General features: G+C 42.2%; 1 protein-coding gene and 1 long non-coding RNA gene across 11 annotated transcripts in view; one reads left to right on the top strand and one right to left on the bottom strand.

Moving 5' to 3' along the window:
• Positions 1-1,454: 1,454 nt before the first annotated feature.
• Positions 1,455-23,534, top strand: part of Slc38a9 (solute carrier family 38 member 9) — a 76,888-nt gene continuing 54,808 nt past the window's right edge. For 4 of the 10 annotated variants that reach the window (XM_040728971.1, XM_040728964.1, XM_040728965.1 and 1 more), the window contains exons 1-2: positions 14,717-14,836; positions 18,267-19,038. Coding sequence is in view for 1 of the 10 variants with exons in the window: in XM_040728963.1 (XP_040584897.1) it covers positions 14,727-14,836 (110 nt within the window). In the remaining 9 variants the exon portion in view is untranslated. Of the gene's footprint in view, positions 1,584-14,700; positions 14,837-18,266; positions 19,039-23,534 lie in introns of those variants that run through there. The other 6 variants (XR_005869855.1, XM_040728963.1, XM_040728966.1 and 3 more) reach the window with 4 other exon arrangements.
• Positions 1,578-22,808, bottom strand: LOC121133120. The gene is made up of 5 exons (XR_005869856.1): positions 22,712-22,808; positions 18,970-19,105; positions 6,013-6,113; positions 2,166-2,308; positions 1,578-1,897 (listed from the first exon to the last, which is right to left on the bottom strand). It is a non-coding gene; the product is annotated as an uncharacterized LOC121133120 (long non-coding RNA).

Below are 23,534 nucleotides of genomic sequence, written 5' to 3'. Positions count from 1 at the left end.
GATAAATAAAATTAAGAAAAAAAAAAGAATTCCAGGTTTGCCAGGAATATCTTATGACTGAGATCACACTAAAGTTCTGAAATTCCCAAGAAAGAGAAACTTCATAAAGCTCAGATAGCAATCACTGCCTATTTACCAGAGATTACTTCAAGGCCTAAGTGGCCATCACTCCATAGTAAAATGTCAGGTGTAATGGCTCTTCCAGTTTTTTTCTCTACAGACCTTACCTAAAAGAGAAAGACATAAAAATAAAAACCAAATAGTGCAAAAATGTACTCCCCTCCCTGACTTTTGCTGATTATTCTTGTTTGCCTCTATGACCAATTCATTCTCAAACTTTTCTTTAGAGGTTTCTCTATCTAGCCATTAAATATTAGTGTATGTGCTGGTGTGTGTGGTGTGTAGGGCTTTTTCTTTATCAGTGATTGACAGGGATAGGTCCAGTCCACTGTGGGTGGGGTCAGCACTGAGCTGGTGGTTCTGGGTTCTATAAGAAAGCAGGCTGAGCAAACCATAGGGAGCAAGCCAGTAAACAGCACTGCTCCGTGACCCTTTCATCATCTCCTACCTCTGGGCTCCTGCTCCATTTGAGTTCCTGTCCTGACTTCTTTACATGATGAACAACAGTTAGACAGAAGTGAAAGTCAAATAAACCATTTCCTTCCCGACTTGATTTTTGGTTACGGTGTTTTGTCACAGCAATAGAAATCCAAACGAAGACAGTGTGTCTTAAAATTTGTTCTCACTAGGTAGTGAGAACACCTTTAATCCCAGAACTCAGGAGGCAGAGGCAGGCGGATTTCTGTGAGTTCAAGGACAGCCTGGTCTAAAAAGAGAGTTCCAGGGCATCCAGGGCTGTTATACAGAGAAAACCTGTCTTGAAAACCCTCCAAACCTTACCAAAATACTTTGTGCAGACTGTGTGTTTGCGTCGATTTGAGGAAAACTGCTGGAAAGAAGGGAGCCCATAGTCTCTGAAAGCTTCTTTTAGTCTAGAGTCTAATTAGTCAAAGCATTAGAAGAAAAACAACAACAAAAGCCCAACAGGGAGAAATCAATGCAAGCTAACAACGCCCTCCCCACCCCAGCTTCCTTCAGGATCCACAGAACCGAAGCGCGTGACCTCAGAACATAACATGAGTCAGGAAAGCTTGAGAAGAAAGTCACCAGGGACTTCAGCCACATCATCTTTTTCTCACGTAGCCTGTGATGCTGTAAAACTCCTCAGGAGATCGCTTCTGTAAGCTCTTCCTAGGTTCTCTGGGCGGAGGAGTACGCAGCCTAACTGAGGGTCATGCACCTGCCCAGCGACCCCGCCTCCGAAGCCAGAGGGCGGGGTTCTGGGGCGGATCCCTGGCTGCTGCATAGCCCTCTGGGAGTTGTAGTTCCGGATGGCGGAGCTTTGACAGAAGCGGCGGGCTCAGCGCTCCTAGGACTCCATCCCCCGCCAGCCCCCGCGGCGTAAGCCGTTGCCTCTTCCTGTTTAGGGGACGAGTAGCCCGACGGCCGCCACCCTCGAAGTCTGCGGAGGGGTCTTCGCCTGCTGATCGGGTTTTCCTTGGTGGAGGGATTGGCCTGCTGAGGTACAGCACGTTCTCGCTCCTGGCAAACACCCTGGGACAGTCTGAGAGGGAGAGCAGGCGTGGCGGGAAGGGTTGAGCTTGCAGTCTACCGGCTGTCACTGCCTAGGGGTCTTTGGGATGCGGGGAGAGCCAAGCACTGGGTCAGGGAGACTGCTCCAGAGGGGCGCGTGTCCCTCGAGTGGGTCGAGTGCGGGGAGCCGGGGCTGAGAAAGTCTGGGTCTCCTGGAGCCTCCGGAAAAAGGCAGGATCAGCGCCCAAAGCCGGGATGAGAGGACTGTTGGGATAATTGCAGCCGAGTGTCCTGTGAGAAAGAGCTGGAGGGAGGAATTGAGAGTGAAGCCTCCTGGTGTCTCGGACTATGGCCACTAGTGTTCCTACCACACTGATGGTAAGGGTATGGAGATCCAACCCAGGGCTCGGTGGATGAATGAAGTCACTATTCCACCAAGCCACTCCTCCAGCCCGTGAGTGAGTGCCCTGATAGTGGATGGCATGGTGTGTTGACAGTCTTGCAATACTAGACCCGGGAAGCAGCTAGCCAAATGCATTCTCCTTACCTTGCGAATCAGGAAAAAGACCTACCGAGTTGGAGACACCGCTTATCATTCATTAGTTATTAGCCAGCTTGTCCAAAACCTAATTGTGATCCTTTGGCAATGCCGTATCCATCGTTGAGATCAGTAGATTTGAGTGCCCTTTCCTTGATGTTCAGATATGACAGAGAACTGGCATGCAGAGTAACAGGCAAAAGGATTTTGTTTGTTCCTTAATTTATTTTGTTTGTTTGTTTATTTTCAGTAGCTCAAATGACACTTGTAAACTTAAGAGAAATTTATATGCCTTGTAAACAACTACTGCCAGCTAGATATAGGGCACGCCTGTAATCCCAGGACTCAGGAGGGTGAGGCAGGTGGAGGGATGGTCTCCAGTTATGTAAATAGCTTTCTCAAACCTGAAAACCAGAGGTGGAGAGGTGACAGGTCCCTACAGTTCTGACCTTGCAAACATGAACATAGGTGTTCTCTCCTCAGCACCTTTGTAAAAATCAAAACCAGGCACTCCGTAGCATGTAGTGACCCCAACACTGGAGAGGTAAACAGCGGTATCCCGGGAGCTTGCTGGCCAACTAGTCCAGTGGAATTGGTGAGCTCCCAGTCCAGTGAGAGATCCTATCTCAAAAAGTAAGGTAGGGAGAAGACACCGCCTTCAGCTTATGGCCTCCACATGCATGGCATTAACAAAGATGCCACATATCTCTAAGGAAATAAATTTACCTTGCGTTCCCAGTCTTGCCAGCCAGAGCTTTGAGGAAAACCAGCTTTAAATTTCCTCTCAAAATCCTAAGTAGTGTGTACCTATTGTACACTTAAAAATATCCTATTGTAGTTTTATAAGACTCTAAGTAGTTAGTAGGGGTAGACTCAGGAAGACAGTACTGCTAACCTGAATTACGAATGAAAACAGCACAGTGTTTTTATAAAGGGTCTATATTAGCATAAAAGTGGAAAAAATCATGAGGTTAAAATTCTCTAGCAGGCTTGAATTTTTACAATACACTTAAACTTCAGTACTTTGCTAGTAGTCTTTCTTTATCCAGAACTTAAGAGAAGCTAGGATTGCTGGTGTGGGAAGAGAGGTTCTTTGGTGCCATAACGTTGCTTTGGTGATTTATAAACTCCACTGTGTCCAGCACTGCCAGATTTTAACATCCTTTGAAGCATTAGTTAACAGAATAGAAAAATGTTCTACCAGTGACACCAGAATTGTAGACTTATAGCTATCAGCTATTAACACAATGGTAAATTATTCATAAGGAAGGAATCTAGGTAAGTGTGTTAGTAGACTCTATAGGAGATTTATAGAGAAAAGAGATATGCATACAAGAACAGCTTCTACCAGGCTGCCTTTTTAAATGACCGGATTCCTTTGCTTTTATACTGCATAGGTAGATGAACTCTTAATAAATTTTACCTGCTAATGACTATATTCTCCTTTTATAAAATGTTATTAGAGTCCAGCCATGCACATTCATTTCCATATTATCCATCACACTAAAAGGCAGTGTAGACACACAATGGCTGGATAAGCTTAAATAATTTCTTTCTGCTCCTTTACAGAAAAAAAGTCACTCTATGGCCTAGAAAATGGAATACAGAGTATCTGAAATTTTATATGTAAATGTGTTAGATAGTAACTAATATCAGCCTCTGTAAAAGAACATAAACTCCTTGGATGTTTGTGTCCAAAGTAATATTTATCTTACCCCAGCCTAGTCTATTCTGAAAGTTGATGCTAGCGTCTTAGCATAGACACTACAGATTTTGCTGTTGTAAGGGGGATGCTAGATCATCTAGGCCCTTCAGATCATAGGCAGAGAACACTGAAGGTAAGCGATCCCAGTGTCTGGCCATGATGCTACCACCAACCACCCCAAGCCCAGCTCCTGCTGCCTGGGTTGGAGTCAGCCATTCTCTCCTTTCTAGTACCTCTGTGACATTTAGCATACCAAGTCACGTATGCAGGTCATAGATTAACTTAAAGCCCCATCTCCTTAGCCTGTAGGAGCAGGAGTTTAGTAGGTGGGCTTTATTAAAAGCCATTCTTACAATTTAGTTTGTTGCAATTTCGACGTAAGAAGAGATGAAAGGGGCCTCAGGTATTCTCAGGGTGGTGGGGGGGCCTTGTGGGAACCAGACCAAGCCTGCCAAGACCAACTTTGTTTTTTCCAGAGCCCTGTCCTTCCTATCTTATCCGGTCAGCTTGGTTATCTCATACCCAGCTGCTAGCCCTTTCATTTCTTATCCCTAGTGTTCCCAGCCTCACCATTTTAATCCTGACATTCATTTTAACTCGCATTGTTTCTACCTCAGTATCAATAAGGTAAGCTATCGATTTCCTTTTGGTCTTTTCATGTGATTCTCATAAAATACCTGGGATGAAGTAATTTATAAAGAGGAAATTTACTTCTGTGTTCTGAAGACTAGGGAGTCTGAGGTCAGGGTGCAGTTCGTTTGGGTGTTTGATAAGGGCCTGATTTTCTGCTTCCGGATGGCTCCTTCTTGCTATCTTCTCACGTGGTAAAAGAGACAGGAAGGCAAAGTGGGGCTTCCAGCTCAGCCCCTTCATCCCTTTTATAAGGTACTAATCGCGTTGGTGATTAATCATCTCCTAAAGGCCTCTTACTACTGTAACCCAGCCTTGGAAATTACTACTGTAACCTCAATCTCTCCAGCCTTGGTAATTACTTACGACACATAAATCTTGGAGGTAAACATGGCAGTACCCCGTACTAAAACTAGTTTTAAACAACTGGGAACTCTTAATGACTTAGATTTAGGTTAAGCGTCTTGAATTTGAGCCGGGCATTGGTGGCACACGCCTTTAATCCCAGCACTCGGGAGGCAGAGGCAGGTGGATCTCTGTGAGTTCGAGACCAGCCTGGTCTACAGAGCTAGTTCCAGGACAGCCTCCAAAACAATACAGAGAAACCCTGTCTCGAAAAACCAAAAAAAAAAAAAAAAAAAAAAAAAAGAGTCTTGAATTTGGCCGGGTGTGGTGGCTGGCACATGTCTTTAGTCCCAGCACTCGGGAGGCAGGTGGATCTCTGAGTTTGAGGCCAGCCTGGTCTACAGAGCAAGTTCCAGGCCCACTAGAGCTACACAGAAAATCCCTGTCTCAACCCCTCCCCCACCAAAAGGCATCTTGAGATTAAGATACTAGATCTAGATGTCTATCTATGTCACCCTGCTCATTTAATACCTACCAATTATATCATTGTTAAGATTGCAGCAAATAAATGCTGTGAGTGCTTAGTATTTTTGTCATTGATAGACTTCTGCATTCTAACTGCCAGTTACAGAACTCTTATTCCCTTCTCGACCTACTTCATCAAATAGCAGAGTATCTTATAGGTTCGCTCGTTTTCTCAAAACCATTAAATTGTTTGTGTTTCAGGGCAATTTGAAGTTTGAGCTAATTGATTAAGGCAACTGGGAACCAAGTTCTGTACTTAATTACCTAAATATTATTAAATATTTGATAAAAGAAGCAATAAGAACTGAGGACTCCTTGCTTATTAGTTTTTTCTTTATTTAAATCAACTTTTGGTTTCTTTAAACTAATTTGCCAATTTTACTATGCCACAGCATCGAAACATTGCTCAAAATAGATATTCATATATGGCTAACCTAGAATTTCTAAGTTCCTGAATGGCCATCATGTCTTCCCTATTATCAGTCACTTCTTGGTAAGGCTGACTGCCATTAAAGACTCTTCCTAAAGTTTCCTTCCTTCCCAGTTTAGTAGTATTCAATCCCTAGTTAAAAGAATGACAAAGACACACTCTTTCTGAACTCAAACACGTTCTTAGTTTTGTTTAAGAGCCAATGCCACGGTGTTGGTTTACAAATAGGGAAGTATAGCCACCTACCTTTCCTCTTTTAAGCAGATTTGATGTTACTCTCATTTGGCTGTCGACCTTTCTCTGTTGGTATTGTCCCTGGAAGGACTGATGGTGACCAGGGAAACATCCTTGTGACAAAAACAAAAATGCTTGCATCAGGAAACAGATTTGTCGTTGGGCAGTGGTGGCGCACGCCTTTAATCCCAGCACTCGGGAGGCAGAGGCAGGCGGATCTCTGTGAGTTCGAGGCTGGGCTGGACCGACAGCCTCGAAAACAATACAGAGAAACCCTGTCTCGTAAAAACCAAAAAAATAAAAAATAAAGACATAAAAAAATAAGGAAACAGATATGTCTTAACTAGTTTACCTTAAAGAACACGTTCATTGTGTTTAATTTCTAATAATGAATGCATAGACATAAATTCAGTCATCTTAATCCCATCTGTGGTTTAGAGGGGAAGGCTGTTTTGCTATTTTGGCTACTGTTGGTCTCTTATTTACAATCTAGATGATGAAGATCTGATTTTTCAAATGGTCCTTGGGTCCTGTGGAGAGCTTAAGCTTTCTACCCCACCTCCCACCCCTTTCTACCCCACCTCCCGCCCCGTTCTACCCCACCTCCCGCCCCATCCTACCCCACCTCCCGCCCCGTCCTACCCCACCTCCCGCCCCGTTCTACCCCACCTCCCACCCCATCCTACCCCACCTCCCACCCCTTTCTACCCCACCTCCCGCCCCATCCTACCCCACCTCCCGCCCCATCCTACCCCACCTCCCGCCCCATCCTACCCCACCTCCCGCCCCATCCTACCCCACCTCCCGCCCCATCCTACCCCACCTCCCGCCCCATCCTACCCCACCTCCCGCCCCTTTCTACCCCACCTCCCGCCCCATCCTACCCCACCTCCCGCCCCATCCTACCCCACCTCCCGCCCCATCCTACCCCACCTCCCGCCCCATCCTACCCCACCTCCCGCCCCGTTCTACCCCACCACCCACCCCTTTCTACCCCACCTCCCGCCCCGTTCTACCCCACCTCCCACCCCTTTCTACCCCACCTCCCGCCCCGTTCTACCCCACCTCCCGCCCCGTTCTACCCCACCACCCACCCCTTTCTACCCCACCTCCCGCCCCGTTCTACCCCACCACCCACCCCTTTCTACCCCACCTCCCGCCCCTTTCTACCCCATCACCCACCCCTTTATACCCCACCTCCCGCCCCATTCTACCCCACCACCCACCCCTTTCTACCCCACCTCCTGCCCCATTCTACCCCACCACCCACCCCTTTCTACCCCACCTCCCACCCCTTTCTACCCCATCACCCACTCCTTTATACCCCACCTCCCGCCCCATTCTACCCCACCATCCACCCCTTTCTACCCCACCTCCCGCCCCGTTCTACCCCACCACCCACCCCTTTCTACCCCACCTCCCGCCCCATTCTACCCCACCACCCACCCCTTTCTACCCCACCTCCCACCCCTTTCTACCCCATCACCCACTCCTTTATACCCCACCTCCCGCCCCATTCTACCCCACCATCCACCCCTTTCTACCCCACCTCCCGCCCCTTTCTACCCCACCACCCACCCCTTTCTACCCCACCTCCCGCCCCTTTCTACCCCATCACCCACCCCTTTATACCCCACCTCCCGCCCCATTCTACCCCACCATCCACCCCTTTCTACCCCACCTCCCGCCCCATTCTACCCCACCACCCACCCCTTTCTACCCCACCTCCCGCCCCGTTCTACCCCACCACCCACCCCTTTCTACCCCACCTCCCGCCCCGTTCTACCCCACCACCCACCCCTTTCTACCCCACCTCCCGCCCCTTTCTACCCCACCACCCACCCCTTTCTACCCCACCTCCCGCCCCTTTCTACCCCATCACCCACCCCTTTATACCCCACCTCCCGCCCCATTCTACCCCACCATCCACCCCTTTCTACCCCACCTCCCGCCCCGTTCTACCCCACCACCCACCCCTTTCTACCCCACCTCCCGCCCCGTTCTACCCCACCTCCCACCCCTTTCTACCCCACCTCCCACCCCTTTCTATCCCAGTTCTACTGACAGAGGCAGCCTTTTCTCTGAGGTTCTTCCAAAAGGGCATGCAATTGTCCTCTCTAGAAATAAATTCTTTCCCTTTAGTACTGTTTTGCTTGTGATTGTTCAATAATTCTATAAAGATCAACCTTTTTATTTCTTTTTCTACTTCAGAATTTACACTCTTTATACCAAATAACAGCAAATTCCATTGCACAGAGTAATAGTGGTTGATGTGGTTCTAAATGCTTATACATATGAATTCACATATTTCAAAGAAACACTTTCCTGGGTTTGAGATTTTTCCAAATTAATTTTCCCAAAGTTACTCTTTTTTTTTCTCCCCACCCCTTCACCGTATGCCATTCTTTTTGACAAGAGACTACTGTTTTCTGTTCAATCATCTTTTTTGGGGGGGGGTTCTGAGACAGGGTTTCTCTGTATTGTTTTTGGAGGTTATCCTGGAATTCACTCTGTAGACCAGGTTGGCCTCAAACTCACAGAGATCTGCTTGGCTCTGCCTCCAAAGTGCTGGGAATAAAGGCGTGCACCACCAATGCCCAGCATCTTTTCAATTTCTAAAAAACTTTTTTCAGTTGAAGAATTTTAAAATTTTGTAGGGTATAGCAGAATCCTAAAAGTAACTGGCTACGATATGTTTACAGCTTTCATAAGCTTTTAATTCCATTGCACTTCCCGATTAATTACAAATGTTCCTTTCCTGGGTATTGTATGTGGAATGTTTTTACTCATTGCCTCAAGGAGCCATTTTTAAAATTAGTCAAATTTGCACTTTGACATTTAGGGAAACAATGGAATGTGAGCCTCACTGTATGAGTAGGTTAGTGTCAGTTGTGACATAAAGAGAATAGCATTGGGTACTGTTTCATTCTTTGTAGCTTTGCTAAATGATAGAAGACAATTTTGTTTCCATTTTCAGCTTCTTCTTTCTGTTCCTTCCATCTTTCCATAATCTCAATCTCATTTTAGTAAGGCTGACTAACATCCAAGAATCTCCCTGAATTTCTCCTCATTCTTAGTAGTGTACAATTCTTAGTTAAAGCAATCTCTGAGAGTTAAAAAAGGCTCATTTTCTCTGAACTCAGGTATGCCTTCAGTTTAGAAACTAAGCGAGTGGGAGCTGGAGATCCCCCGCTAGCCAGAAGCAGCCTGAGGCATTCTCTGAGAGACCACCACTGAGGTGAAGTGGGAGTCTTGATCTTGCTGCAGAAAAGAATTTCAGGAAGGGAAGTGTGACAAAGATTTAAATCTATCAGGAAGAGATTTTAACCGTAGACTTATGCATGGGTGTTAATAGGAGATGTGCTTAGGGAAAAGACAGTACATGTGAAGTGTGAACTTCCCTGGAAGGTAGAGCTTAAGCCTCTTAGCGCTCTCTCTCTCTCTCTCTCTCTCTCTCTCTCTCTCTCTCTCTCTCTCTCTCTCTCTCTCTCTCTCTCTCTCGTGTGTGTGTGTGTGTGTGTGTGTGTGTGTGTGTTGGCTTCTGAAGTTACATTGTTCGAAGGCTTTTCTCTCTCTCCTTCTCTTTTGGTACGTGAGATCATAGAGTGGTCCATGAGGTATACTGGATGGAATTGCAGGCCGATAAGGTAAAGCATAGGTCACAGGAATTGTACAAGGGAAATTAGGGCATTATGTAAATGATGTTTATATTCTTGTCTGTGAAATTCCCAGAAAGGTGCAGGTTTATGCCTGGAAAGGAGTAAAACCATATTCAAGAACACACTTTGGCCTGAAGAACAGTTCATTGCTATTCTCATTGGAAATGTCTGTATAAAAATACTATTATCTCTGTGTAGGCAATTCCTACAGTAAGTTTTGTTCACTTTGCTGCAGTATTTGACTTTTAGCAGGTGAGAGAGTTTAACTGGCCCCTGGGATCAGGGGCGCCTTTATTTCTCACATCTCCTTAACTTTTTGTCTGTCTTTCCTTAGAATCTAAGCGTTTAGTTTAAAACGTAAGACAAATGAGTGAACCGGCTTGCTTTATTATGTAAAGGAATTAGTTTAATCTTGCTGGGTGCAGCTTAGCAAATTTGAGACCAACAGGGCTACAGAGTGAAAACTTGCCTCAAAATAAAGAAATAAATCAAAAGATCAAACTTCTATTTTTTCATCTCAACTATTTTAGTCGAATTAATGTTTACACAGTCACTCCCATATTGATGGGATTCTAGTAGCAATTACCTTCAAACAATGTACACTATACATTAAAGAAGCAGTTCTCAACCTGTGGTTCTTGACCCCTTAGTGATCACCTATCAGAGATTTACATTACAATCCCTAAAAGTAGCAACAAAATAATTTATGGTTGGGGTCACCACAACATGAGGAACTGTATTAAAGGGCTGTAGCATTAGGAAGGTTCAGAACCACTGCAAAAGAGTGTTTTTTGCTTTGCATTTGAAAGTGTATAATGTGCTGTATGACTCTGTTTCAGAGTCAATTGAAAAAACTTTTTAACCTGGGATAAATCTTGCTTGTTTCATTTTTGCCCATTCATGGTTATTGAAGCACTGTTCACAATAGCCAGGTTATAACTTCAATAAATCTTTCACTGAGCTCTTCCTACGCTGATTTGGAAACAAGGGCCAGTGATTGGTGTAGAGTTGAGCTAAAACCAAAATAATAAACTGAAAATTGGCATTGGGTTTGCATGCTACTGGGCTAGCTCTTAAGAGACTTAGGGGTTATTCTCTCAGCTTTATTAATTATATTTTTAAATTTATTGATGGTAGGAAATGGGGCTTGATTTTCTGTTTTTCTCAAAACCTCCTTACATTATAGGTTCTCAGTAAGCACTTGTTGAATGACTATATTCAGGGCTTACCATTACTTAGTATTTTGGCTATCTTAGTGATTTCTGCCATTCTAATCCTTATAGTGTGTGGAAGTGAAATATTATTTGGGGGTGGTATTATTTTTGCTCCTATCTTTGTTCCCTTTTTGTGGTGCTGGGGATCAAACCCAGAGTCTCTCATATACTGTGCAAACACTCTACCACTGAGCTCATTTTTCTTTCCCTTCCAGTCTCTGAAATGTTACTCTTACAAGATACTGTTGAATGAATTTCTTTAGCATTTGTTCACCTTTGGTAGTACTAGTGAGGACTTGACTGGCCTGTATATTGGGCAGAAAAGCAGAACCAAAGAGGGAAGTGAAAGGAGAAAGAACAGTAAAAAATGCACATATTTGGGGAACAGAACATGTTGCTAGCATCTGTGTCACATAGAAACACATTAAAGCCACCTAGCACTTGTGATGTCCTGAACTCATCACTAGAGGCAATGGCGGAGGTGGGGAGAAAGGAGAAGGAGGGAGCAGGAAAAGAATGAATGATCAGCTGGGCATGGGTGGTGCACACCTTTAATCCCAGCAGAGGCAGGCGGATCTCTGTGAGTTCGAGGCCAGCCTGGTCTACAGAGTGAGTTCCAGGACATCCTCCAAAACAATACAGAGAAAACCTGTCTCAAAAAACAAAACAAAACAACGGAAAAAGAATGAATGAGAAAAGTGATGGAAGAGTCCATTAAACAAATTGGGAACTACACACCGTATTTGCTTAGTGTCTACAGTAATATGAAATGGGAGAAGGTGAAAGATAAAGCAGGGGGATGTGACAAGAGCAGGAAAGACAGCCCAGCACTATGGGGGAAGAGTAGCAGCTCAGATTTGGACTGCCTTAGCTCTGACATTCCGTGATTGCTTCCTTGTGCTTTGTGTCTTTCTGTATAGAATAGCAATCCTAACAGGAACTTACAGGGTAAAGAAAAAGTATAACAGTTGTTTTTACATCTCACAATCAATTTCACTTTATGTAGCTCTTTGCATTTTATAGTGAAATAATCATACAGGAAACTGCATTACACACACACACACACACACACACGCTTCCATTATAAGATTTCCTGTCTTTCCTGTTACAACATCTTATTGACCCTCTAGTTTGTTCTCTCAGCATCAGAAATGATGCTATTTTGCTTAGATAACTTTCTTGGGAGGAAGCTGGTTTTGTGCATTGATAGATGTTTAGCAGTATCGCCTTTATGTCAGTACGCACATCCTCCCCCAAATCATACCAATTAATTGGATAATGTCAGATTCTTTTTTATATTGCTCTGTTCTATGTTTCTTTATATGCTCTTCATGGTAAAATAGCCTGTAGGACAGGGGTGGTAGCAGGGAACTCCACTCAGCTGTTGTAGTTCTTCATCTATTTTCATTAAATATTGTTGGGGAATCTGATTGAAGAAAGAGATGTAGCTGAAGTTCTTTACAATCTTTTTCTGAACTGGAAGTTGTTGTAGATTACATATGCTAGTCTTATTGAAATATAAACTGTGATTCTAGATAATTTTAATGGTACAGGTCATGATTTTTCAATGAAAATAAAGTAAGCAAAACAAAATGTATTTGAGCAAATAAGCTATTCTAGAGTATAACAGACTAGTAACATTTTGGTTGATGTTATAATGTCTGTGAGAGATTCCTGGAATCTAATATAATAAAAATTCTGGTCTAATTCCATGAGGAAGATGGTATAGACTCTACTCTTTTTTTTCTCAATATGTTTTTATAAATTAGAAACATGTATGCTTCACGTCAATCCCAGCTCCCTCTCCCACCCCTCCTCCCTTATCCCTCTACCAGCTCATCCCAGCCTCCTTCCCAATCCCTACATCATTCCCTAGGGAGGGTGAGGTCCTCCTTGGGGGGATCTCCAGAGTCTGTCATTTCATCCAGGGCAGGACCTAGGCCCTTCGCCATGTGTCCAGGCTGAGAGAGCATCACTCTATGTGGAATGGGCTCCCAAAGTTCATTGGTACGCCACGGTGAACACTAATCTACTACCCAAGGCTCCAGAGATTTCTGAGGCCTCCTTACTGACACTACATTCATGAAGTCTGGATCAGTCCCCTGTTGGCCTCTCAGCCATCAGTCTTGGGGTTCAAGAGCTCCCCCTTGTCCAGTCAGCTGCCTTTGTAGGTTTCACCAGCACGGTCCTGACGCCTTTGCTCATCACTCCTCCATCTCTGTCACTGGGCTCCAGGAGTTCAGTGTTTAGCTGTGGGTATCTGTCTCTGCTTCCATCAGTCACTGGATGGAGGTTCTAGGATGGCATATAAGGTAGTCATCAACCTTATCATTAGGGAGGGACTATTAATGTAGTCTCTCTGCTATTGCTTAGTTTGCCAGTTGGTGTTATCCTTGTAGATCTCTGGAAATCTCACTAGTGTCAGCTCTTTCCTCAAACTTATAATGACTCCATCTATTATGGTATCTCTCATCCTGCTTTCCTCTATTCTTAGCCTCGACTCAACCTTCCTGCTCCCCCATGTTTTCTTCTCCCCTCCTCTAATCCCCCTCTCTTTTTCCTGGTTCCCTCTCCCCTTCTGCTATGTTCCCAATCTGCTCAGGAGAGCTTGCCTCATTCCACTTCTCTGGGGTATCATGCATATCGCTTGGGAACCTCCTTGTTTCCCAGACTCACTGGCACTGGGATTGTAGGCTGACACTCCCCTGATGCATTAGACTCTACTCTAAACCTCCCCAATGTCCTGTTTTCAACAATACCCAAAGATGAGAATATAATACATTTTAAGCATTTTAAAGTAAAATTTCATATATACCAATAATAATAAAAGAAAACAGTTGTAACTTTGTAAGGAATGATGATGGTCTGATTCTGGATATCTTTGAAGGAAAAGCAATAAGATATCCTAATGGATTAGATGCTGAGAATGAGAAAAAACGGTTGTGGATGATTCCAAGAATTTTGACTGGAGCAATTAGAAGAGTAAAGATTCCACTGATTGAATGTTAGAAAAGCAATATGCTTATGGTTTTCTGAGGAAGAAAATCAAGTTTGGAACTTGCCAAAACTGAGTTGTGGTTATATCCAGCCAGTTAAAGGTACCAAATAGCCAGTTGAATGTTCAAGTATAAATTCAAGAGAGGTGCTACAAGTATTACTGTAGAAACTGATATGCTCTAATCTGTGAATTTGGTATAGTTGAAGTGTTTTATCTTCATACCACCTAATGTGATAGCCACTAGCCACGGTACTAAGAAATCTTAGCTTCCTTGTAAGGGAGTAAAGCCCATTTGCTGCTTGTACTCTACTCTGATGGAAAACTCTCATAGTCTTGTCTTTAGTCTTAGTCTCTACTTCCCTAAGTCTCAAGACTTTGAAAACATGAGCTCAAATTCTGATGAAGCACCTATTTCCTGCAGCTGTTCCAGTATGTCTTTTCTTTGCTGTCAACTTATCTAACTTCACTCCCTGTTTTTTAAGCTTTTCAAATGATTTTTAAAATATTCTTTTCCAGTGTTGGGTCCAAATAACTAAATCTGTCATATTCCTGGAAGTGAATTGTAAGCTGAAAAATAAGAATCTGCAAGTTGGTAGTATTTCTGATAAATATATCAAATCATAGACCTCATTTAAGTCATGATGGCTTTATATCTATAATCCCAGGCTTGCTTAAGAGTTAAAGACCAACCTGGGTAACAGTAAGCCATCTTCAAAAATGATACCTTCAGCAAATTCCCATACTTTCCAGTTGCTTTTACATGAAAATGTATTAAAAATAGCAAAATGTTTTTAAGATTAAACTGAATTACCTTTTTCTGACTTCTTAGGACTCAGTGCCTAGAATCTGAGAAAAATGGCAAGTATGGATAGTGATTCTAGGCCTCTTATCCCTGAAGTAGACCTTGAAGTAAATCCTGGACCCATGAATATCCAGTTTGATTCATCAGATCTAAGATCTAAAAGGTAAGACTTTGGTGCATTTATTTCATAGTTAGAGCTTCTAACGATTAAGATATAGTAAGTTACAGCCAAAAAGATCAACAGAATTGATAATGAAATACCCATTTTCTTAAGAACTTATAGATGTATGTGTATATGATGATATAAACACTGTTTCTTAATTTACAAAGTTTTGTGTTTTGGACTAAACTCAACAGATCTGTTTTATTCAAGTAAGATGCATTTACATAATTGGCTCAACTATGTGTTGATTACTAGAGTGATCATGCAAAGTAATCAGATGCTAGAGATAGAAAAGGGATTGTTTTTATCTTCGTTGACTTTAAAACTCACAGATAATTTAAAATAATCTGAGATTAAATAATCTTTCAATTTATAACTGAAAGCTTGTAACAGTGAGTGAGTCTAGTACAGTAGTCACTGGGTGGAAAGATGCTGCAGTAAGATGCTTGCTCTGCAAACATAGGACCTGAGATTGCATCTCAGCAACCACATAAGCTAGATGAGAGCCCATGAACAGCTTTAAATGCAATGATGTAGGAGGTAGAGACAGGAGAATCACTAGGACTTGATGGCTGTCAGCCTAATCAAAAAACATGAGTTCCAGATTGATAAGGAGACAATTGCCTCCCTCTAGCCTCAATGCATGTGCATAGTTGTAGGCACACATGCCCAAAGTGGTTACTTACAAAATAGGCAAAAATAAGATAAAAAATGATGGGACACACCTATCATCTAACACTCAAGAGGCAGAGGCAGGAGGATTGTGAGATTAAGGCCAATGTGGGCTACCCAGTAATATCTTGTCTGTTAAAAAACAGACCAACAAAACCAAGGAACTAGCAAGATGTGTTAGCAGGAAAAGGCATTTGCCTCTAAGCCCGACTACTTGATTTAAATGCCCAGGACTCACATGATAGAGGAAGAAAACTTACACAGTGTAAGTTGTCCTCTAACCTCCAAATGCCAGTAGCACTTGAGTGTGCATACACACTAAATAAACAAATAAACATAAAAGAAATTCTAAAGTAAAAGTAAATAGCCTTCTAGAAAATTAACTAAAAAAATATAACATATACTTAAAGTAGTTTCAACAGGAATGTACAAAATCTATGTGAAAAACTAAAATGTTTCTGAAAGATGTAAAGTAGGACTTGAAGTATTTCATCAAATCTGAGATGCTACTGATTTTTGTATTTAAATTATACAAAGCTGGGCATAAATTATACAAAGCTGGGCATAGTGGTGCACACCTTTAATCCCGACACTTGTGAGGTAGAGGCAGGCAGATCTCCCTGAGTTCAAAGCCAGTCTGGTCTACAAAGTGGATTCCAGGACAGCCAGAACTACATAGTGAGACCCTGTCTTGAATAGGATGGATGGATGGATGGATAGATAGATAGATAGATAGATAGATAGATAGATAGATAGATAGATAGATAGAGGAAGGAAGGAAGGAAGGAAGGAAGGAAGGAAGGAAGGAAGGAAGGAAGAAATATACAAAAGGGCTGGAAAGAGAACTCAGTGGTTGTTCTTCTAGAGGACTTCGATTTGATACCCAGCACTTACATGGTGACTCACAACCATCTATATGTAATTCTTTTTTTTTTTTTTTTTTTTTTTTTTTTTGGTTTTTTCGAGACAAGGTTTCTCTGTATTGTTTCGGAGGCTATCGGTCCAGCCCGGCCTCGAACTCACAGAGATCTGCCTGCCTCTGCCTCCCAAGTGCTGGGATTAAAGGCGTGCGCCACCAACGCCCAGCCCATCTATATGTAATTCTAATCCCAGGAGATCTGACACCCTCTCTGGCCTCCTTCAGTACTAGGCATGAATATAGTGCGCACAGACATTCTTGTAGACAAAGCACCCATACACATAAAAAGATCATTTCAAAAAACTTAAGACACACAAACACAATGGGTCTATGTAAGATACGTGTTTATATATATATACATACATACATACATACATACATACATACATGTATAAGCTGAACTTGGAATTTTTGCTTTGTATTCACTGAAAGAACTCTTGGCCATATTTGTTATTTTCAATATAATATAGACAATGTGCATTGGTTAGCTCTCAGACTTTGAACCGACAGCTGGGGAACCTGCATGGGTCCAAACTAGGTGGTGGGGGGTGGTCACCCTGGCAGTGGCATCAGGAACTATCCCAGGTGCATGAACTGGCATTTTGGAACCCATTCCCTATAGTGGGATACCTTGCTCAGCCTTGATGGAGGCGGGGGCTTGGTTCTACCTCAACTTGGTATCCCAGATTTTGTTGACTCCCCAAGGAAGACCTTACCCCCTCTGAGGAGTTTATAGGGAGTAGGAAAGAGAAGGAGAGGGAGGGGGAACTGGTATTTGTATGTAAAATGAAAAATAAATTTTTAAAAGAAAAAATGATATTATTGTATTATTGAAATCTCACACTTACAAAACCTGATTCTTCTGGATCACTTTTTGACTTAGAGTCATAGACAGGTCGTGGGTCCCATCCCTATGGCATCTCACCCCACCCCCACATGCAGAATTGTCTTTTTGCCATGTAGAGTTGGAGACCGTGATGATGCAGCATTCTTTGATTTTCTTAGGAAGCACGGAGGATACTTGCAGGATTCCACACTTGTACAGTCATGGTTGTCCCAGAAGGCATCATGGGCAGTCTTCTCACATGTGATTCCTGTTTCTTCCTCAAATGGTCCTTCAGTGGTTTGACTGAGATGGCCAGGGGTGGCACCAGAAATAACTACCACACTACCACCTTTAACATGATTAAGACATGTTAAAGATCATGAGGTATCCTCATTTAGAAATGTTGAATGTATATGTTACATATATATACATATATATATATATATACACAGCATTAAAATATGACATAAAGTAATATTCTACTCCAGGTAATACTTTTTAAATTTTAATCTAGGGGAGAGACTCAGTTGACAAAATGTTTGTCACACAAACACAAGCACCTGAATTTGGACCCCCAGCACCCATGTAAAGTTTAGGAGCTGTGGTCATACCTGTAATCATGACACCCCCGGGAGGCAGAGACAGATTGACATCTGGAGATCACTGGCTAGCTAGCTTAGCCAAATTGATGAGCTCCAGGTTCAGTGAGAGATAAGCTCAAAAAAAAAAAGTGGAAGCAGTTGAAGTAGACACTTGATGTTGACCTCTAGCTTTTCATACTTGTGTTCACATGTGCACACACTCACACACATACAAATGTGCACCTACAAGAAAAACTGTAATCCACAAATTTAGTGTGATCCTGTTCCCAAGTAGCAGCAACCAACTCTGAAGGTGCTGTGTATCAGCAACCTTAACTACTACACACACTGATTCCCAGTGTCATATGATGTATGTACAGGTTTCTGTAAGTTGCCAAGACTGAAAGCAACTAAAAATGTCTTTTCTTACAGGACTGAAAAATTAAATTATGGCATATTCATACATGGAATACTTTTCATCTAATACAAAGGAGGTGGCTTTATGATATATCAAAATGGAACCACTCTTCAACTTATTTTGTTAAAAGAGAAAAAGAAATGCAGAACAGTATGTATAGTATGCCACCATTTGTGTAAAAATAAATCACTACATTATAGACAAGACAGTATGTATAAATGAAGGCTGGGGGAAGAAATAGATGACTAAGAAACTGAACAGCTGAGGTAAGGTAGCTTGGTGAATAGTGTTGGTAGAAACCCAACACCTATTCCATTATCGCTGTCATTCCCTAACAGCAGAATCTAGTGTAGTTAAGTGTTGCAGCTGTTTCCAGCCTAGGAGATAAGAAAGATTGCTGTGAGCTGATTGTAAAGATATTGTTACCATGGTAGTGTGAAGTTTATCACACAAGAAATTTATCATTGCCATTAGTAGTGGCTACTAGGAGAAATAAGAGAAATTGATATTTGATTCTCGCTTGTATAATCCAATATTAGTGAATATAAGTGCTGACTGGATGCTTAGAGTTCTCTTGAAACTTCTAAGTTCTGTGATAAATAATTGACCACTATGACAATAGAACATAGGTCATTAAAGTGCATTCCATTACGATAAGTTGGCAGGAGTTCATTTCCTTGACAATTTAATCTAACAGGGTAGAGTAAATGGAAATACCTTTTCTATAATGAAATTTGTCAAAAGAAGGAATCCGCTATTTTCAATCCTGGCGTAACTGGTAAGCAGGTATGAAGGAAGGCAACCACTTGTAAAACCTTAGCAGTCCTTAGTGCTTTTGCTTGTGGAGTAATTCCTGTTTGAGAAAGCAGAAACTGTCTAATGAGAAAAAATGTGTACTATGAAACAGTGTCTGCCAAGATATGGATTTGTGCACTCTTACACGTAAATAAAATCCAGACGCACTGTGTCTCCCAATAGAAGACCCACTTAGCAATTGCCAAGCGTCAGTCCTTTGGGTCACCCTACTTTGGTACTATCCGTGTACCATGTATACAGTATAATTTGATACTTCTTAATAATCTGTTCACCTTCTCAAATCAGGCTTCAGTTAGCCTCATCTCATGTTTGTAAAATGAGGACACTAAAGTGTTTATGTTTTTCTAATTTACATGGCCACATATCCCAGCTAGTTAGCACTCATGATTGTCGTGCCAAGAATCATCTTACATTTGGGAAAGGCGTGGCTGTAGGATGATAGAAACATTAGAGGTTATCCTACAGTTAGCTTGTGTTATTTTTCTCTCTTCCACTAGGTGGCAATCAAATCTAATATTAGTTCACATATACGAATTTTAACTGCTATAGACTGAAGTGAAGGATTGCATGCTTATCATCTTGGTGAACTAGAGCCTAAATCAGGTAGAGGAAGGGTTTTGACATTTTAGGATGCATATCATAAGCATTTGCCTCACTCCTATACCGTGTGTGGGGGGGTTGTTTTTTGTTTTTTTGTTTTTTTGGGGGGGTTGTTTTTGTTTTTAGTCTGTTTTGCGGTAGAATGGACAGGACAGCACAAATGCAAATGAAAGGGCAGAAAGGTCTAGAAGTCTCCTGTGTTCTATGTGATAGATTCTATTGGGGATCAACAGGCTTTTCCCAGACTTTAGAGACTACTCATGTGGCTGGTATTCAGGATTGCTTCCTATTTTTCCCACTGTTTTGTCTGTGTGCTGAGGAAGTTGACCATTCCAGCCAGCCTACAAGGTTATGAAATGGTTGATATAAATGTTTTTCAATGTTGGGATTGGAACCCAAGGCCTTGCATGTGCTAAGCAAGCACTTTGCATGTGCTAAGCAAGCACTTTGTATGTGCTAAGCAAGCACTTTGTATGTGCTAAGCAAGCACTTTGCATGTGCTAAGCAAGCACTTTGTATGTGCTAAGCAAGCACTTTGCTATGATTTGGTTTGGTTCTTAGCTGTCCCCGTCTCTGTGAGTCTTTGTTTTCTCTTTCTTCCTTTTCCCAGAGTTCAGGGTTTTCATGTCGTTCTTTGTAGACCCAGTGTTAACTAAAGGCAGGAGCTCACTTAGGCTTTAACCCCTAAGAATGCTTTGTACACATACTTTCCTCCTATACCTTATTTACCAGAACTCAACTGTTATATTCTTGTATGGCTCTGTTGTCCACTTGATACTAGAATGGAAAATAATCTGCTCTATTGGAGATGTAATCTCTTACCTTTACATGGGTGTTTTCAGTGAATCTGAACACCAAAAATTCTCAAAATACCAAATCCTAACCTAAGGGTTCAAGCTGTTGCTACTTGGTAACATCAGTAGTGCTCTGCCAAGGCCCTAGGATAGAAGTGGGTGTTTCAAACACAGCATGTTAAGTACATTGTGCACCTTGCTTCTTAGAGTATCTTCCCGTCTATGTGTTTGTGAACCAGCCTTTTAAAATTATCCCCTTCAGTATATGCTTGCCTGAATTGTATCTCTTCAGATATATCAGTTCTGGGTTTGTTTATTTTTTTTCCACTTACTGGAAAGTCTGTTGAACCTTATTGTACTTTGGAGGTTTGATTGATACTCTGCAGGGTCAAGTCAAAGATGTTTTGTTGGGCAGAAAATGTATGAAGAGCTGAGGTACAGTCTTTGTCCGTCTGCTCAGTATTAACTCTAGTGTATAGTCAGAAGGGATTTGCTGCAATGTACAATAGCACCACAAAAGCAATGAAGCCGGTGGTGATAGCAAGAGATTACTTTTAACAAACTTAAAATCAAATACTAATGGTGTACATAAAATGGGTCTGGGGACTTTGAAGCTAACTTAGTTTGTAAAGTCCCTGCCTTACAAACATGACAACCCAAGTTTGATCCCCACATAGGATGATTGGTATAGTGACACATGCTTATAATCCTACCACTGGGGAGGTGGAGATCTCTGGGGTGTGCTGAGCAGCCAGTAATGAGTCCTAAGCCCATTAGAAACCCTGTTTCAAAGAACATGGCTCAAGATGTAAGGTGCTTACTGCCAAACTGGACAATGGATATGAGTCCCATCCCAGAACCTATGTGGTAGGAGAGAACTGAGAGTTGTTGCAAGTTACACACACACACACACACACACACACACACACACACACACTCAAGATTTGCAAGATCCTTATTTTTTTGTTTTGTTTTTCACTTTATCATTGTTTATCTTGACACAATGTCAGTACATCCATTAAGGTTCTTTTTTTTTTTAACTACAGATCTGACCTCTTATTCTTTAACACTGGGGTTTTGTTTCCTAATACCAGTTTCTATTTATGACCACCAGTACTTTGTGGCTGTTTGTTTTCCTACAGTTCACATGCAGAGCAATTTATAATCTCTTAAATCCTGACTCTCTCATTAGAAATGGAAAAAGGCATTGATCTTCTCCATATATCTTTGAGTGCAGCTGTGCTGGGACATCTACATATGAAGAATATATATATATATATTGTTGTTGTTGTTGTTTTTACGAGACAGGGTTTCTCTGTATTGTTTTGGAGGCTGTCAGTCCAGCCCAGCCTCGAACTCACAGAGATCCGCCTGCCTCTGCCTCCTGAGTGCTGGAATTAAAGGCGTGCACCACCACCGCCCAGCTATGAAGAGTATATTTTATAGTAACATACTTTCATTTTATTTCTCTTTCCTGTGTTAAAATATTACACAGCTCTCAAAGTGAACAAAATTTAGCCACATACAAGAATATGGATGAATTTCACATACATTAAAAAAATAATGTTGCCAAAAGAAGCTAGACAGATGCCCAGCATGGTGGTACAAACCTGCAATCCCATCTCTTGGGAGCTAAGAGTCAAGAAGGCTGTGAGTTCCAGACCAGCCTGGGTTACAGGAAATCCTGTCCTAAGATGTCAAGAAAAGAAAACACTAGACAGGCAATTATACTGTGTATGATAATTATTCTGTAAAGTACAAAAGGAAGTAAAACCAAAATTCAGATGTTCATGCATGTTTCTCAGACATGTATCAAAATTTTAGCTTGTTTCCTTTCTTCTAAAACTAAAGTTAGTTTTACGGTTTTTGGATTAACCCCAGAGCCTAGTAGGTGCTAGGCAAATGCTGTACTACTGGGCAATATCCTCAGTACCGCAGCAATTATCTTTTCAGTGATGCTTACATTATGTCAATATAATACTTTTCCCATGAGAGCAAAATTAAAAGTACAGCATTCTTATAATTTAGGTCCAAACTAGATATAAAACAATATGCTGAGCCAGGCAGTGGTAGCGCACATCTTTGATCCCAGACCTTGGGAGGCAGAAGCAGGTGGCCAGCCTGTCCTACAGAGTGAGTTCCAGGCCAGCCAGGGCTACACAGAGAAACCCTGTCTCAAAAAGAAAAACAACAACAACAACAAAAAAAACGATAAGCGGGCTTTCTTAAAAATGTTTTGTCTAAATCACCTGTGCTTCTATATAGAATGGTGTACATGGTCTTCCTTCCATCTTGCTCTCCATTCTCCTCCTGTTTATTCTTTTGCCTAATTAGGAAAGGTTTGGGAGGAAGATCATAAGGCTTCTAGAACAATCCCTGGAAACAAGCAACTATGACCCCATCACATAGAAGCAACCATTATTAGAACTGTTCTCTGAGCCACCTCTTCTGTGATGCTTTTGGATGAAATCACAAGTATATACAAGTTCATGTGATCCTTGTTGATTGGCATTTAAACCACACAGTAGCATGGCTTCCATAAGTTAGTCCCTAGTTGTTTGTGTGTGTGTGTGTGTGCATGTGTGTGTGCGTGTGTGCATGCGTGCGTGCGTGCGTGTATTCTTCCCTGCCTTCCTTTTTTCTATTTTCCTCCCTCTCTCTCTTGTCATCTTTTGTACTTTCTTCTTCCTTGTTTCCCTTTCTTTCTCCATTCTTTCCTTTGCCAGCAAACATTAAGGTCCTACTGTGTACCGGATGCTTTGCGCTTCCCTCTAGCAAAAGCTTTGAGAACATGAGATGCAATAGCTAAAAATACTTTTAAAAATATGTATGTAGTTTCACTAGGAAAATACTAATTAAGTACATTCTGAGTCCACATTCACAAGCTGAATGAGTCCAGGACATGTGATTATAAACATCCCTAAGGAAAGACCTATGAACATGCTGCCTGACATAAATCTGATACTGGCTTGAGGAAGCGTCTGTTCTAACTCTGTTCCCAAGGGGATCATACTGCTTAGGGCAAGGGCTAGGTAACTTTTTTTCTACAAAGGCCCAGACAGCAGATATTTC

Source organism: Mesocricetus auratus, unplaced genomic scaffold, assembly GCF_017639785.1.
Source record: "Mesocricetus auratus isolate SY011 unplaced genomic scaffold, BCM_Maur_2.0 Super-Scaffold_100020, whole genome shotgun sequence".
Lineage (NCBI taxonomy): Eukaryota > Metazoa > Chordata > Mammalia > Rodentia > Cricetidae > Mesocricetus > Mesocricetus auratus.
This window is presented reverse-complemented; position numbering and strand designations above follow the sequence as displayed.